This window comes from Saccopteryx bilineata, chromosome X (genome assembly GCF_036850765.1).
Source record: "Saccopteryx bilineata isolate mSacBil1 chromosome X, mSacBil1_pri_phased_curated, whole genome shotgun sequence".
In the NCBI taxonomy this organism is placed as follows: domain Eukaryota; kingdom Metazoa; phylum Chordata; class Mammalia; order Chiroptera; family Emballonuridae; genus Saccopteryx; species Saccopteryx bilineata.
Window position 1 is genome coordinate 136,487,807 of NC_089502.1, and position 14,406 is coordinate 136,502,212.

The following is a 14,406-nucleotide window of genomic DNA, read 5'->3' on the forward strand; positions in this document are numbered from 1 at the left end:
GCATCCCAGGCCAATGCTCTGTCCACTGTGCCACTGCCTAGTAAGGCCAGAAAGGTAGTTCTTAATAGAAAAAAATTGCATTTACTTAAAAAGTTAAACAACCTTGCCTGACCAGGAGGTGGCACAGTGGATAAAGTATCGGACTGGGATGCGGAAGACTCAGGTTCGAGACCCCAAGGTCGCCAGCTTGAGCGTGGGCTCATCTAGTTTGAGCAAAAATTCACCAGCTTGGACCCAAGGTCGCTGGCTCAAGCAAGGGGTTACGCAGTCTGCTGAAGGCCTATGGTCAAGGCACATATGAGAAAGCAATCAACGAACAACTAAGGTGTTGCAATGCACAACAAAAAACTAATGATTGATACTTCTCATCTCTCCATTCCTGTCTGTCTGTCCCTGTCTATCCGTCACTCTGACTCTCTCTCTGTCTCTGTAAAAAAATAAAATTAAATAAAAATTTAAAAAAAAGAGTTTTTTTTAAAAAAGTTAAACAACCTAGGTATTCATCAGTAAGAAACATTCTACTGCTATACACATATGGGTAAAAATAATATATATCTTAGGTGTAGTTGTCTTTATTTCTTCAACATTCTGTGATTTTTTTGTTGTTGTTGTTAAAAATGAAAAGTAGGGCCCTGGCCAGCTGGCTCAGTGGTAGAATGTCGGCCTGGCATGTGGAAGTTCTGGGTTGGATTCCTGGCCAGGGAACACAGGAGAAGCACCCATCTGCTTCTCCACCCTACCCCCTCTCCTTTCTCTCTCTCTTCTCCTCCCACAGCCAAGGCTCCACTGGAGCAAAGTTGGCCCTGGGCACTGAGGATGGCTCTATGGCCTCCGCCTCAGGTGCTGGAATGGCTCCAGTTGCAATGGAACAACACCCCAGATGGGCAGAGCATCACTCCTAGTGGGCTCGCCAGGTGGTGGATTCCAGTCGGGTGCATGCGAGAGTCTGTCTCTCTGTCTCCTGCTTTTCACTTCAGAAAAATACAAAAAAATGAAAGAAAAGTAGAAGTTGGAAGCTGAGTTGTAGTAACACACATTGCTATTACTAGGAAAATAATGCAGGGATGGTGAATTTTCTAGATGAAATAATATAAACGCCAGACTATAAAGAAACATTTAAAACAAAAAGGATGATTGTTCTAGAGTCAGTTATGGCAATTCTTTATAAGAAAACCATTTTCTGTATGTACTATGCCATCATGAATAAAATACTTGTCAAATAAAATTGTATGGCCTCTAATTAGGCATAAACGTTTTTATGACATGTCAAAACAATGTAAGAAGCCACTGTGGCATTGTTGACCTAGCATTTTAGATTTGACTAAGGTATGATTACCTGGTAATGGATTATATCTATCAAATAATTCAAACTGACCACTAAACCAAAATTATACTTACTTTTTTTCTCTCTCTTTCTTCCCTTCCTCCCTCCCTCCCTCCTTCCCTCCCTCCTTGCCTTCCTCCCTCCCTCCCTTCCTCCCTCCCTCCCTCCCTCTCTCCTTTCTTTCTTTTTCTTTCTTTCTTTCTTTTCTTTCTTTCTAGAGTAATCTTTATTTTTCTGTATTTATAAAAAGCTGATGAGCCCTGGCCGGTTGGCTCAGTGGTAGAGCATCGGCCTGGCATGCAGGAGTCCTAGGTTCTATTCCCGGCCAAGGCACATAGACAAAGCGCCCATCTGCTTCTCCACCCCCACTCCTTCCTCTGTCTCCCTCTTCCTCCCTTGCAGCCAAGGCTCCATTGGAGCAAGGTTGGCCCGGGTGCTGAAGATGGCTCTGTGGCCTCTGCCTCAGGCACTAGAATGGCTCTGGTTGCAACAGAGCGATGCCCCAGATGGGAGGAGCATCGCCCCCTGGTGGGCATGCCGGGTGGATCCCGGTCGGGTGCATGCGGGAGTCTGTCTGACTGCCTCCCCGTTTCCAACTTCAGAAAAATAAAAAAAAATTTAAAAAGCTGATGAGGTTGCACAGGCAGCTGTTGTTGGCTGTGGGGAAGGCAGTGCATAGACAGGGATAAATCCCTTGGCTGCATCATGGACATGAGTGTGAAGAGAATTCTTTGTGCTTGTGCATGACCGTGTGTTTAAATGAGTTCAGGTCATTGGAACCATGGCCTGGAACCCATTTGAGCCTGAAGTTTGAAGCTCTATTTGTTTCTATGTGATAAATTATCATGGATTTTATGAAAGGAAAAGGCTCATACCTCACCTGTGATCCAAGGCCTTAATAAGAGTTCCTGTGTGAAGGCCTGGCGTGAGCCTAGAGATACTCTCTGAAGATGAGGTAGGCAAGCATTACCGTAAAACCAAGACTAAATGATTTTAAAAAGTCAGTGACATTGACATGTTCTAAAGAGGAAACCATAAAAAGTATAAAAATGTTTTAAAAAAACTAAAATGTTTCATATGTGTGGGATGAGCTGAAGTTTTTACTAAATTAAAAGCAGTAAATAATCAAGTGGGCATGGTACATTAATTACAATTCATTATCAACTCTCTCATGGATTTCAGGGTAATCTCGGAGGCAGAACAATCTTGCTGGGCAATAGTAAATAATAGTAGAGTTGTGTAGCCTTTATTCAGTGGCATTGATCATAGTTCCACACAATTTTGATTAAAATCTTACCACTCCAACTTTCAAAACTTAGTTTTATAAAAAAGCGAATGGAAAATAATATTTGAGTAGAATTTTTTTTTTCAGTGAAGGGGGGGATGCAGAGAGACAGACTTCTCCATGTACCCCAACCGGGATCTATGTGGCAAGCTTACTAGGGGGCGATGCTCTGCCCATCTGGGGCCACGCTCATAACTGAGTTATCCTAGCACCTGAGGCAGAGGCTCCACGAAGCCATCCGCAGAGCCCGAGGCCAACTTGCTCAAACCAATTGAGACATAGCTGTGGAAGAGAAAGGGGTGGAGGGAGGATGGAGAAGCAGGTGGTCACTTCTCCATTCTGTCTTGACCAAGAATCAAACCTGGGACATCTGACACTCTACCACTGGGCCAACCGCCAGGTCCTTGAGTAGAATTTTAAACAAGGAATATCTTCATAATTTAATTACTGCTTTTTTTCTCAGATTCATGATTAAGAATAGTGAATTAAGTGATACTTATATTGACACCTAATTGGATAATTTATCTCTCATGTTTACAGCCTTCATGCTCGTTATATAAAAATCCTTTTTTTTTTTTAAGTGTGTGTGAGAGAGAGAGAAAGATGTGAAAACCAGGAGGTGAGCCTCGTTGGGGGTCAGTTTAGAAGCTGCCTACCACAGGTTTGCACCATCTCTCTCAACATATAATAAACTCTACAGTCCCATGGCAAGCTAACATAATGCCTTTAAATGTTTTCTTTATCATAAAATTGAATAATTTCCTGAAAATAGCCTTAGAAAGGCTACAGTTTTAAGTATAAAAGTGTCAAATTTTATTTAAAAAATAAACTGTGAGAGGAAAGCAAGTTCTGTGTTATGAGAATGTACGTGATCTTTTTATTGCCTGAGACTTGTCTCTTTCTCTTGTTTTTCTCAGATTCAGTAGGATGGCCACAATACTGTTCCTTCCATCAAAAAGAACCAGTTTATTTTATCATTTTAGGGAAACAGGATTATTAGGCAATTGCAAATGAGAAAACTCTCACTTGAGGAAAGAATAGTTCTACTTCAATTTCCATTCGTGTGTTTGCCAGGTTTGAATCCTACCATAGTTACTTAAGCAACCAACAAGAGTGTATTCATCAGTGGTGCTGAAGCCTATCCACTCCTGGATAGTAGAAGAAATGCTATTCAGCTGTGTCGTGTAAAGTGCTTGATAAATAACACTTACATGTTATTTCTTTACATGCTTTCATTTACTTCCTCATTGGCCAGCTTCTCCAGATGGACCCAATGTGGTTATATACAGGATATGGTGTTCTTCACCAAAGAAAAATAAAACTATATACTACAAAGGTATTGTATAAGTGGGAAGGAACATAGATTTTGGTTTTCATTTTTCTGAAAACAATATTTGGTTAAAGGACTGACCTAAAATATCCATGTAGTAAAAGAAACAAGCACCTCGAATGTGAAAAAGACTGTGTCCAGCACTATCCTGGCTCCTGTTGGCATGTCAGGGCTGTGTCTTCTGCTGGTCCAACGAGCTTTCTCTCTGCAGTTATAGATGAGGAATGGCAGCGAACCCAGTGCAGCCCTAGGGAGACATGCGTGGCAGTGGCCAGCGAGCTGGGGAGTAGCACTAACAGGTTCTTCAAGCCTCCCTGTGTGAACGTGTTCCGGTGTGGCGGCTGCTGCAATGAAGAGAGTGTCATCTGCATGAACACGAGCACCTCCTATGTCTCCAAACAGGTATGAGGACATCAGCAAGCACGCCCTCGGCCAAGCCCTGGTGAGACAGTGCTGACACCTGCAGCTGAGCTTGCTGCACGCGCTGTGCTGAATGCTTTATGTTCGTTGTCTCATTTAATCCCTGAAACATGCGAAAAGGGTATCTTATTATCCTCCTTTGTTAGATGATAAAACTGAGGCTCAGAGAAATAATTTATGGCAGAGCTGGGCTTCAAATCCAGGTCTGTGAAACTCCAGAGCCTGAATTTTTATCAGTTATTGTCTCTCTGATGCTACAAAGTCAAGAATCAGAAAATTATAGGGAAGTTGCTAGAACGGACACTAAAAAAAATGAGGACAGCTGCACTACCTTGTGTGTTAGGTTGTGTTGTTGAAATGGAGTGACTGAGAAGAGTTTGATGAAGAGGTGGGCTGGGCTAGGGGAAAGGAGGAAGGGCTGGTGCAGAACCCAGAGCTAGCCAAAAGGGGAGCTGTTCCCACCCTCGGACTGAAGAGGAGAGGGGGTGGAGCAGTCAGGGGACCCAGAGAGACAGTGGAGAAGAGGGCTACAGGACTGGCGGGAGGAATGGCATCCACTGTCAACCCTGAGGCTGACAAGGCGTGGGGGGTAGAGGGTGGAGGAAGCAAGAGGACCTATAGATGCTGTCTGTAGAGACCAGTGTCCTGGCAAACAGAGCCCTGTGGGGAAGGAAAGAGAGAGGATGGCATCTCTGGAGGGGCAAATGGAGAATATCTAGCATAAAAGACCTTTGAAGGTAATTCTGCAGTCTCCATGAAAGAAAGAATTCTTCCTTCTCCACCTTATAAAATCCTTTTATGCTCAGTAGATAAGTTTTTGTTTTTATTACTGCCATGTTGTTATAAAATATAATCACTGTTGCATAGGAGAGCAGAAATAACAAACTTAGGGAAACATTAAAAATCTGTAAGTCAGCCTGACCTGTGGCACAGTGGATAAAGCGTCGACCTGGAACACTGAGGTCGCTAGTTTAAAAACCCTGGATTTGCTTGGTCAAGGCACATATGGGAGTTGTTGCTTCCTGCTCCTCCCCCTTCTTCTCTTGCTCTCTCTTTCTCTCTCTCTCTCCTCTCTAAAATGAATAAATAATTCAAAACATTTTTTATTAAAAAATCTGTAAGTCAAACTACATTCCTTTTGGTTCTATGTTGCAAATTCCTCATGCATTTTGATATATTCACTTAAGTATCACGTTTTCCTATATAATTTATTCTTCAGTATACATATGTACAATATTTTTACAATAGTAATACAATAAAATTTAAAAAACCAGATATAGCAAGTCAGATGATTATTTTAATTGGATATAAAAAAATGAAATGCTGATTTATTTGGCAAAAGGTTGACATATCCTGAATTTTGTTCCCCTTCTAAAATATCACTTAAACTGTAGATTTTCTTTTGTGAAATCCTTTTAGAGAATCTTGAAACTTGTAAAAATTCTGACCTTTACTATTTGACAGATCAAAAAATAACATAGGTATGGCCAAGCACCAACTGTCATTAGAAACAAAGCTTGCATAATGTAAAAGGCTTTTTAGAGCATACCTGAAAATTTTCAAAAGAAGATGTTTATGCAAAGTAAACACATTAAAAACACTCTCTTACTTAGACTCATGGAAGTTCCATTATATAATGAGAGGTCAGAATAAACACAATTTTAATGAATTGTTTCCACTTAATAGATAGTTGAATACTTTATTTTGACTGCTGTACTTAACAAATGATTAGCTTTAAAGAATGTACATACTTAAGTGTAAGTGTACAGCAGTTTTCTTTACAAATATGCATATTTGAACATTTTTAAATGTTTTTTAATTTTTTATTTATTGATTTTAGAGAGAGAGGAAGGGAGAGTGAGAGAGAGAAATGTTGATTTATTGTTCCACTTACTTATGCATTTATTGGTTGATTCTTGTATGTGCCCTGACAGGGGACTGAACCTGCAACCTTGACATATTAGGATGATGCTCTAACCAACTGACCTACCCCACCAGGGTGCATGCATATTTGAACTTTTTAATTGTGGGGTTTTTTTTCTGTTTCTTTTTTTCCAAGAAAAATAGGGGAGAGAGAGAGAGACAGACAGACAGACTCCTGCAAGCGCCCTGACCAGGATCCACCCAGCAACCCCTGTCTGGGTCTGATGCTCTGCCCATCTGGGACCATGGTTGCAACTGAGCTATTTTTAGCCCCTGAAGCAGAGACTCCTCGGAGCCATACTCAGGGCCCAGCCCGATGCGCTCAAACCAGTCGAGCCATGGCTGTGGAGGAGAAGAGATAAGGGGAGTGGGAGGGTTGGAGAAGCAGATGGTTGCTTCTCCTGTGTGCCCTGACCTGGAATCAAACATGGGACATCCACACACTGGGCCAATGCTCTACCACTGAGCAAACCAGCCAGGGCCATGTCTTTTTATTGTTTTTTTTTAAACCATCTCTCATCCTAAAGTTATGGATTATTTAATGAAATACTTCTTAGAAACAAAATGAATAAATAAGTATGTAATAAGCAATACACAAAATAATTGAATGGGCAGAGCATTAAAATCAAGTTCAAATTCGTCCATATATCTATCATAGAACCATTCTAGAAATAAAGTAATTGCCACTTCTCTAAATGCTACTTGCCAAGACCACACCTTGCTTCTCTGGTCATAGCAATTTTATTCCAAAAAGTAATAAGGTATATTCTTAAGAGTATTACTTCTGGCTCTAGAGTAGACTGCCTGGGTTCAAATCCCCATTCTTCCAATGATTTGTTATGTTGCCCTAGGCAAGTTATATAACCTGTCTGTACATTTGTTTCTTTATTTGTAGAGAGGGGAAGGTAATAAAATAAACCCACCCTACAATGTTGTTATAAGGGGTAAATGAATTAATATAAAAGTGCTTACAACAGGGCCTGGCATATAAAAACACAGGAAGAATGGCATTCATGTTACCTATAATAAAGTGTTTGGGCATGATGATTGTATCAGTTATTACTATGTTTTAGGATAATAAATATAATAAAAATCAGGGGCTTCAAACAACAAAGACTTATTCTCACTCATGCATCTGAGATTTAGTCTAAACTAGAGGTGAGTCCAGGTCTGTTCCCTGTGTCTCTTATCCCTTGGACCAGCAAACCTGCCAGATCATGCTCTTCTCATAGCTACAGCATGTGCATGAGAAAACAAGGCGTGCAAAGCATGCACAGTTCAAGTTTGTAGTTGTATCATATCTACTATTATCCTCTTGACTAAAGCAAGTCACAGGGCCAAGTCCAAAGTCAAAGAACAGGAAACTATATTCCTTCAACAGAAATAGTATGAAAACTGATAAGTAAATTGTTTTGAACAATAATCTATTCACTATTATTTCAAAGAAACTTCATAGGTATAATTTAATTTGATCATTACTATTTACACTCGAATTTAAAGCAGGAACAGGGACTAACAGTGTCATTTTACAAGGGTATCAGTGACACAGAATAATAAGAGATTAAACCAAACTTAAATACTTGGTAAAGTTGGTTAAACCCTATTTCCTGACTTCCAACCCAGCATTCTTTCCACCATGTCAGTCTTTATCTTTATTAGTTCCATTCTTGGTGGAAAACTTTGCCAAACTCACTACCATAAAGGACAAAGGCAAAAGGGCAGACTGTAGAAATTATCTCTTTAAATATATATGTATTATGGTTATTTTTTCTCTAGCTCTTTGAAATATCAGTGCCTTTGACATCAGTACCTGAACTAGTGCCTGTTAAAGTTGCCAACCATACAGGTTGTAAGTGCTTGTCAACAGCTCCCAGCCATCCATACCCTATTATCAGAAGATCCGTCCAGGTCCCAGAGGACGATGGGTAAGCATTTCTTGTATTTGATTAATACTTGTTCTTACCTTTGCCAAAGCTGTGTGTGTGTGGAATGCTTCATTACTTATAGAGTCATCACTTTCTCTTCAAGATCTTCATCCTTTAGTTTCTAACCCAGCTCTACTGGTAACAACTGTTTGACAAATATATTTATATTTTTTATTAGGTGTTAGATGTATAGTGCAGTAGGACCAAAAAGTTCAGTGGTTATAAATTTAGAATATCTGCTTATGGACACATTTGTTCTTAATAAGAATAGTCTAATGCAGTTATAAAACTTTAATCCAGCTTCAGGTTTGACACATATTCCCTCATTCCAGAACAAACATTAAATAAAACTTATTCTAGCCTGTTTATACATTTCAGTCTCAACATTAGACATGGGGGAAAAGATTCCTGGTATCGTTGGGGAATGGCAAAATTATTGGCATCTGAGTTTGGCAATTTCTAATTCCTCCTCTTGAGATTACCAGATGGAAAATTCTTATTTTAAATGAAAATGTCTTGAAGCTCATCAGTTTTTCGTTGTGACACCTTAGTTGTTCATTGACTGCTTTCTCATATGTGCCTTGACCGCGGGCCTTCAGCAGACCGAGTAACCCCTTGCTTGAGCCAGCGACCTTGGGTCCAAGCTGGTGAGCTTTTTCTCAAACCAGATGAGCCCACGCTCAAGCTAGCAACCTTGGGGTCTCGAACCTGGGTCCTCCGCATCCCAGTCCGACGCTCTATCCACTGCGCACTGCCTGGTCAGGCCCTTGAAAGTTTTTAATCTGGTTTATTTCTTTTTCTAGCTGTTCTCATTCCAAGAAACTCTGTCCTATTGACATGCTATGGGATAGCAGCAAATGTAAATGTGTTTTACAAGAGGAGGAGCCACTTGCTGGAATAGAAGGTAATGAGAGCAGTATGAAATAGTAATTGAAATAACAATAGCAACTAACAATTATTGAGTGTTTACTATGACCAGGCTATGTTGTAAGCCTTTATGTACTAACTCATTATATCCTCACAGTAATCCTATAATATACTATTATTATCCCCCTTTTTTACAATTATAAGGTGGACACACTATGAAGTCTAGTTATTTTCTCAAGGTCACACAGGTAAAAGTGAGAGAAGCAGATTCCAAAGCCCACTGTGCTAGAATTATGTTATAATTATACAGTAAGCCCACTAATGCATCATCTGCTTTATTATATTTTTAAAAAATCAAAAGCAATGAGAGCATCCCAAAACACTGAATTTGAAAGGGGAGGGTAATGTTTCATGAAAGCCACTTCAGAACTAAAGACTTAGTCAACACATTTTACTAATTTATTTGTATAAAAGTCTCACCAGAACATAAAATAATTTGGGATTTCTTGGGTTATTTTTACCGTGTCCTATGAAAACATGGCAGTAATTTGAAGAAAGGAGGAGTAAGAGGAAACATTTTCTGAAACTAGGGCAAACTGAAAGTAAAACATAGCTATTGGGCTAAGAGCTGAAAACCAGATGAAATGGGCAACCATCACTGCTCATAACTGGCTGAAAATGAATGCATTTTTGTTTATTTCCCAGAGATTTGATATGATTCTTCTGAAAAAAATTGCAAGGAATCATGCAATTTGAACCTTGCTTGTTGTAAACTATGATTTGCAAGCAAGACTAGTAAGGGTTCAACTCTAAGGAATCAGTCCCTAAAAATCATAAGTAATATCCTTCTTCCTATATTTCTATCCCTCAGCATGAAAGCTCAACCCAGGTTTTGAGGGAGATTTAACATTCAGGTAGTTTAAATGCCCATGAAGATCTTATCTACATCCTTCCCGCTAAGTGTTCAGCCGTCTTTGCTTGACTATACATTAGTCATGGGAAAACTCACCGCCCACTGAGGCAGTCCAGTTACTCTGGGTACTCTCGTTGCTAGTAAACTATATGGAATCTCAACCTGTCTTTCCAGAGCAGTACTGTCCAGTGCAATTACAATGAGAGTCACATAGAACTTACACTTTATAGACACACATTTTAAAAAAAAGGTCAAAACAGGTGACATGAATTTTTATATATTTTATTTAATCCAATGTATGAAAAATTGTATCATTTTAACATGCAATCAATATAAAATTTATTAATAAGATACTTCATTTTTGTGCTAAGTCTTTGAATTCCAGTTTGTATTTTATACTTCCATCACATCTCAATTTGGACTTGCCATTTCATGCTCAACATGGCCTGTAGCTACCATGTTGGACAGCCCAGCTCTAGAGCATCAGCTCGTTAGTTCAGGTCTTACCCTACAGAGTCATGTAAAGCAAATATAATTCTTTCTCTATGTGACTCATTTTTAACAATGTTAGAAAGTTATTGTGGGAGGCAATATAAATAAAACTTACAGGCTATTCTTGTCAAGGTTTCCCTGGTACACAGCTTTTAAGAGGGACTTGTACTCAGGAGGTTTGCATGCAGGCACAATGCATTCAAGTGTGAGAGAGAGTCAGGACTGGGCAAAGGGAAAGGTTGAACTGTGTTCAACTGGTTCAAGCAGGAGAGTGACAGCACCAATTAGAATTTTAGCAAAATCAACCCAGTGACAGTGAAGAAGAGGACGGGTTGTCCCAGGGCAGGAAAGCAAGCAGAGAACCTTTTGGGAAGTTGTAACAATGATGAAAGTAAGAGGCATGGGGTAGCCTGGATCATGTTTACTTCAAATTTTCTTTTTTCTTTTTAATGTTATTGTATTGACTTTAGAATGGAAGGAAAAGAGAGACAGGTACATCGATCTGTTCCTGTATGTGCTCTGACCAAGGATTGAACCAGCAACGTCTGTACTTCGGGACAATGCTCCAACCAACTGAGCTATCCTGCCAGGGCTACCTCTAATTTTCATGTCCCTTAATTCAATTAATGTGGGCCAAGATCCTGGTCAATTCTCCAATGGCCTCATCTAGTGGATGAATATAGTGAGCTTACTATTCACTAAACACCTTTTTCACATCGTGGCTGTCCAGCCAGCTGCCTTTTGTACAATGACCTCTTCCCTGAATGAGCACATTTGAGTTAAAGTTCAATTGAATCTCATCTTGTTATATAGGAAGCAACTACCACGAATTGATGCTTCCTGCTTCTCCCCTCTTTCTCTAAAAATCAATAAATAAGACCTAAAAAAAAAAAAAGGAATCTCATCTTGTTATATTCAGGTCATTGCTCTAAACTGTTAAAAAAAAATTTCCCCATTAGTATCTCATCATCAACATCCCTAGAATTAAAATTCATATATAATAGCCCTGGCCAGTTGGCTCAGTGATAGAGTGTTGGTTCAGCGTGTGGAAGTCCCAGGTTCGATTCCTAGCCAGGGCACACAGGCAAAGCACTCTTCTGCTTCTCCACCCTTCCTTCTCTCCTTTCTCTCTTATCTCTCTCTTCCCCTCCCGCAGCCAAGGCTCCATTGGAACAAAGTTGGCCCCGGGCGCTGAGGATGGCTCTAAGGACTCTGCCTCTGTCACTAGAGTGGCTCCCGTTGTATTGGAGCAATGCCCCAGATGGGCAGAACATCATCACTTAGTGGGTTTGCTGGGTGGATCCTGGTTGGACGCATGCGGGGGTCTGTCTCTCTGCCTCTCCGCTTCTCACTTCAGAAAAATACAAAAAAAAATTTTTTTAATTTAAAATCTATATATAATAAATCATCAGGTATCACTCTTACCTGGTTGCTGCTTCACTCAGTTCTCCTACACCAGTCTCTTACTTTTAACTGGTTTAGAGTGACTGAGGCCAGATTTTGCCAACTACTTTGCTAAAGTTTAGTGAACACCTAGTGGGCTGTGTTTCCCTAACCGTGTGTCTAAGAATGGAGTTGGTCCTGCTTGTAGTGTTTTGAAGGAGTCTCTACTGCCACCTTGTGATCCATGCAGATCTTTAAGCACTTCTTAACTATCCTTTAACTATCTATTCTCATCTTGCCCCAAAGTGACATTTGCATCACAGGCATAACACTTACAAAGCTCATCTTTTTCCTATTCACACAATTCAGAATGGAATCTCCCCAGATCTAGCCTTCCAACACCCATTTCACATGATCCCTCAAAGATCATCAATCACTAAACAGTTAAAACTGAGATTGGATGACATGATATTCCCATTCTGATAGATCATTAATGGCCAGATACTGGCAAGGTCGTATGGTTTAACATGATGTCTTGGAATGCTGGGTGGGATTCTTCAGTCTCCATACATCACCTGCATTTAGGATCCTTATATCACACCAAATAAACCCAACAAACATTTATCAAGTGCCTATTTTATGCCAGAAGAATAGACCTGGTCCCTGTAACCTTTAGGATTTTTTAATTAATGGAAGAAATAGAGAAATAGACTAATGTAAGCAGACTGAAAAAGACAGGATGGAAATATGCACATGGCAAGGGCACTTGGCTAAACTTGCAGAATTTGGGAAAGATATTGGGGGGAAGAACTTTTAGCAGAGGGAAATACAAGGCCAAAGGCATGGGTCTGAGAGACGCTGGCATAACAGGAGAACACACAGTACCATAATTGGTATGGATGGAACATAGGCTATGGGGGGGGTAGGTGAGTAGGATTCATTTCAGCTCATGGAGGGTCTTGTATGTCCTGGTGGAAAAAATGGCTGTTATCTTGAAAGAGAGGGTAATCTTTTAAGGCACTTAAAGCAGTAGTGAAGTGATTTGATTTGCATTGGTAACCTTGTGGACAATGGATTGAATTTGTGTTTGCAAATGAGTGATACAAGGTACTGACTGAACTGAAGCAGGGCTAGCAGTGATGGAAAAGAAAGAACAAATTCAGGGAGGCAGAACTAGGTGAACATGGTGATTAGGCTCAATATGGCAGATGAGTTAGGAGTGATAGTACTATTCCTTAAATTAGGCGAACTGGAGAGAAGCAGCTTTGGGAAGGAAACTAAACGTGTATTTTGCTCCAAAACCTTCAAGAATACTAAGGTGGCATAGTCAAATTCTTTGAAAGTTTCTCTTTCATTGTTTGCAATGAATTTAAACTTGATGACTAGAATTGGATATAAAGTAGTAGTTATCCAATTGTTTTGTATACTTTTAGAAGTTTCTGTCAGCTAAGTCTGTCAAAAACTTCTCAGCCCTATCAGCTGAACGTATCTTCCAGCAGATAGCTATGGAATCCAAGTTCATTATCACTGTGGTATCTTTTATATCTGTGTTGTGATCTGTGGTGAGAAAATACATCACTATTTCTACCTGCAGTCTGGGAGTTCTGAGGTGTATTTCTACAGTGCCAATACTTCTGTTTCTCTCTCCTTTTATTTATTTATTTTTAATGTTTATTTTGTTGAATTTAGAGAGCGAAAGGGAGAGAGCAGGAGAGAGACAGGAACATCTGTTCCTGTATGTGCCCTGACCAGAAATCGAACTGGCAACCTCTGTACTTTGGGGCAATGCTCTTACCCACCGAGCTATCTGGCCAGGGCTGTTCCTCTCTCCTTTTAATCTTCATCTAAAAGCTGGGAAGAACTGGACTCATAATCTGTAGACATCTTATATTTTATTACTCACACTAGGTTGTGAAAGTTTATATTTGTAACAAATTACCAACCTAAAAGCTCCTAAAAAATACTACCAAGACTATTCAGTTTATGACATTTTTATCATAAACTGAAAAGAACACATGAATTTTGTATTTGTATTGTGAAATTGGAGGCAAATCTCCTTCACTATGCAAAGCTTAGAAGCAAAAATCTACAGGAAAATAGATTTTATGAATCCAAGTTATTTGAGAATGATGTAAAATAGACACTTTGGGGATTACATTATCCATGCTACAGCTATTCGACCGACACTTTTCTGTTTCTGTTTAGACCACTCTCACCTGCAGGAACTCGCTCTCTGTGGGCCGCACATGAAATTTGATGAAGATCGTTGTGAGTGTGTGTGTAAAAGCCCCTGTCCCAGAGATCTCATCCAGCACCCAGAAAACTGCAGTTGCATTGAGTGCAGAGAGAGTCTGGAGAGCTGCTGCCGGAAGCACAAGGTATTTCACCCGGACACTTGCAGGTGAATGACATTTTCACTTTTGCCTTAACTTGACTTGTCAACATTTAATGTAAATGCCATTTTGATTCTGTGGGAGTCTTTATTAGCCATTCTTTTTCAGTGTCCAAGCCCCTTTTTATAATAAAATAGAGATTTGGCAACTA

General features: G+C 39.9%; 1 protein-coding gene across 2 annotated transcripts in view; it reads left to right on the forward strand.

Moving 5' to 3' along the window:
• Positions 1–14,406, forward strand: part of VEGFD (vascular endothelial growth factor D) — a 48,153-nt gene that overhangs the window by 32,686 nt on the left and 1,061 nt on the right. For both annotated transcript variants that reach the window (XM_066249725.1, XM_066249726.1), the window contains exons 3-6: positions 4,151–4,341; positions 8,059–8,207; positions 9,011–9,111; positions 14,068–14,263. In XM_066249725.1, the coding sequence (XP_066105822.1) occupies positions 4,151–4,341; positions 8,059–8,207; positions 9,011–9,111; positions 14,068–14,263 (637 nt within the window). The remainder of the gene's footprint in view (positions 1–4,150; positions 4,342–8,058; positions 8,208–9,010; positions 9,112–14,067; positions 14,264–14,406) is intronic.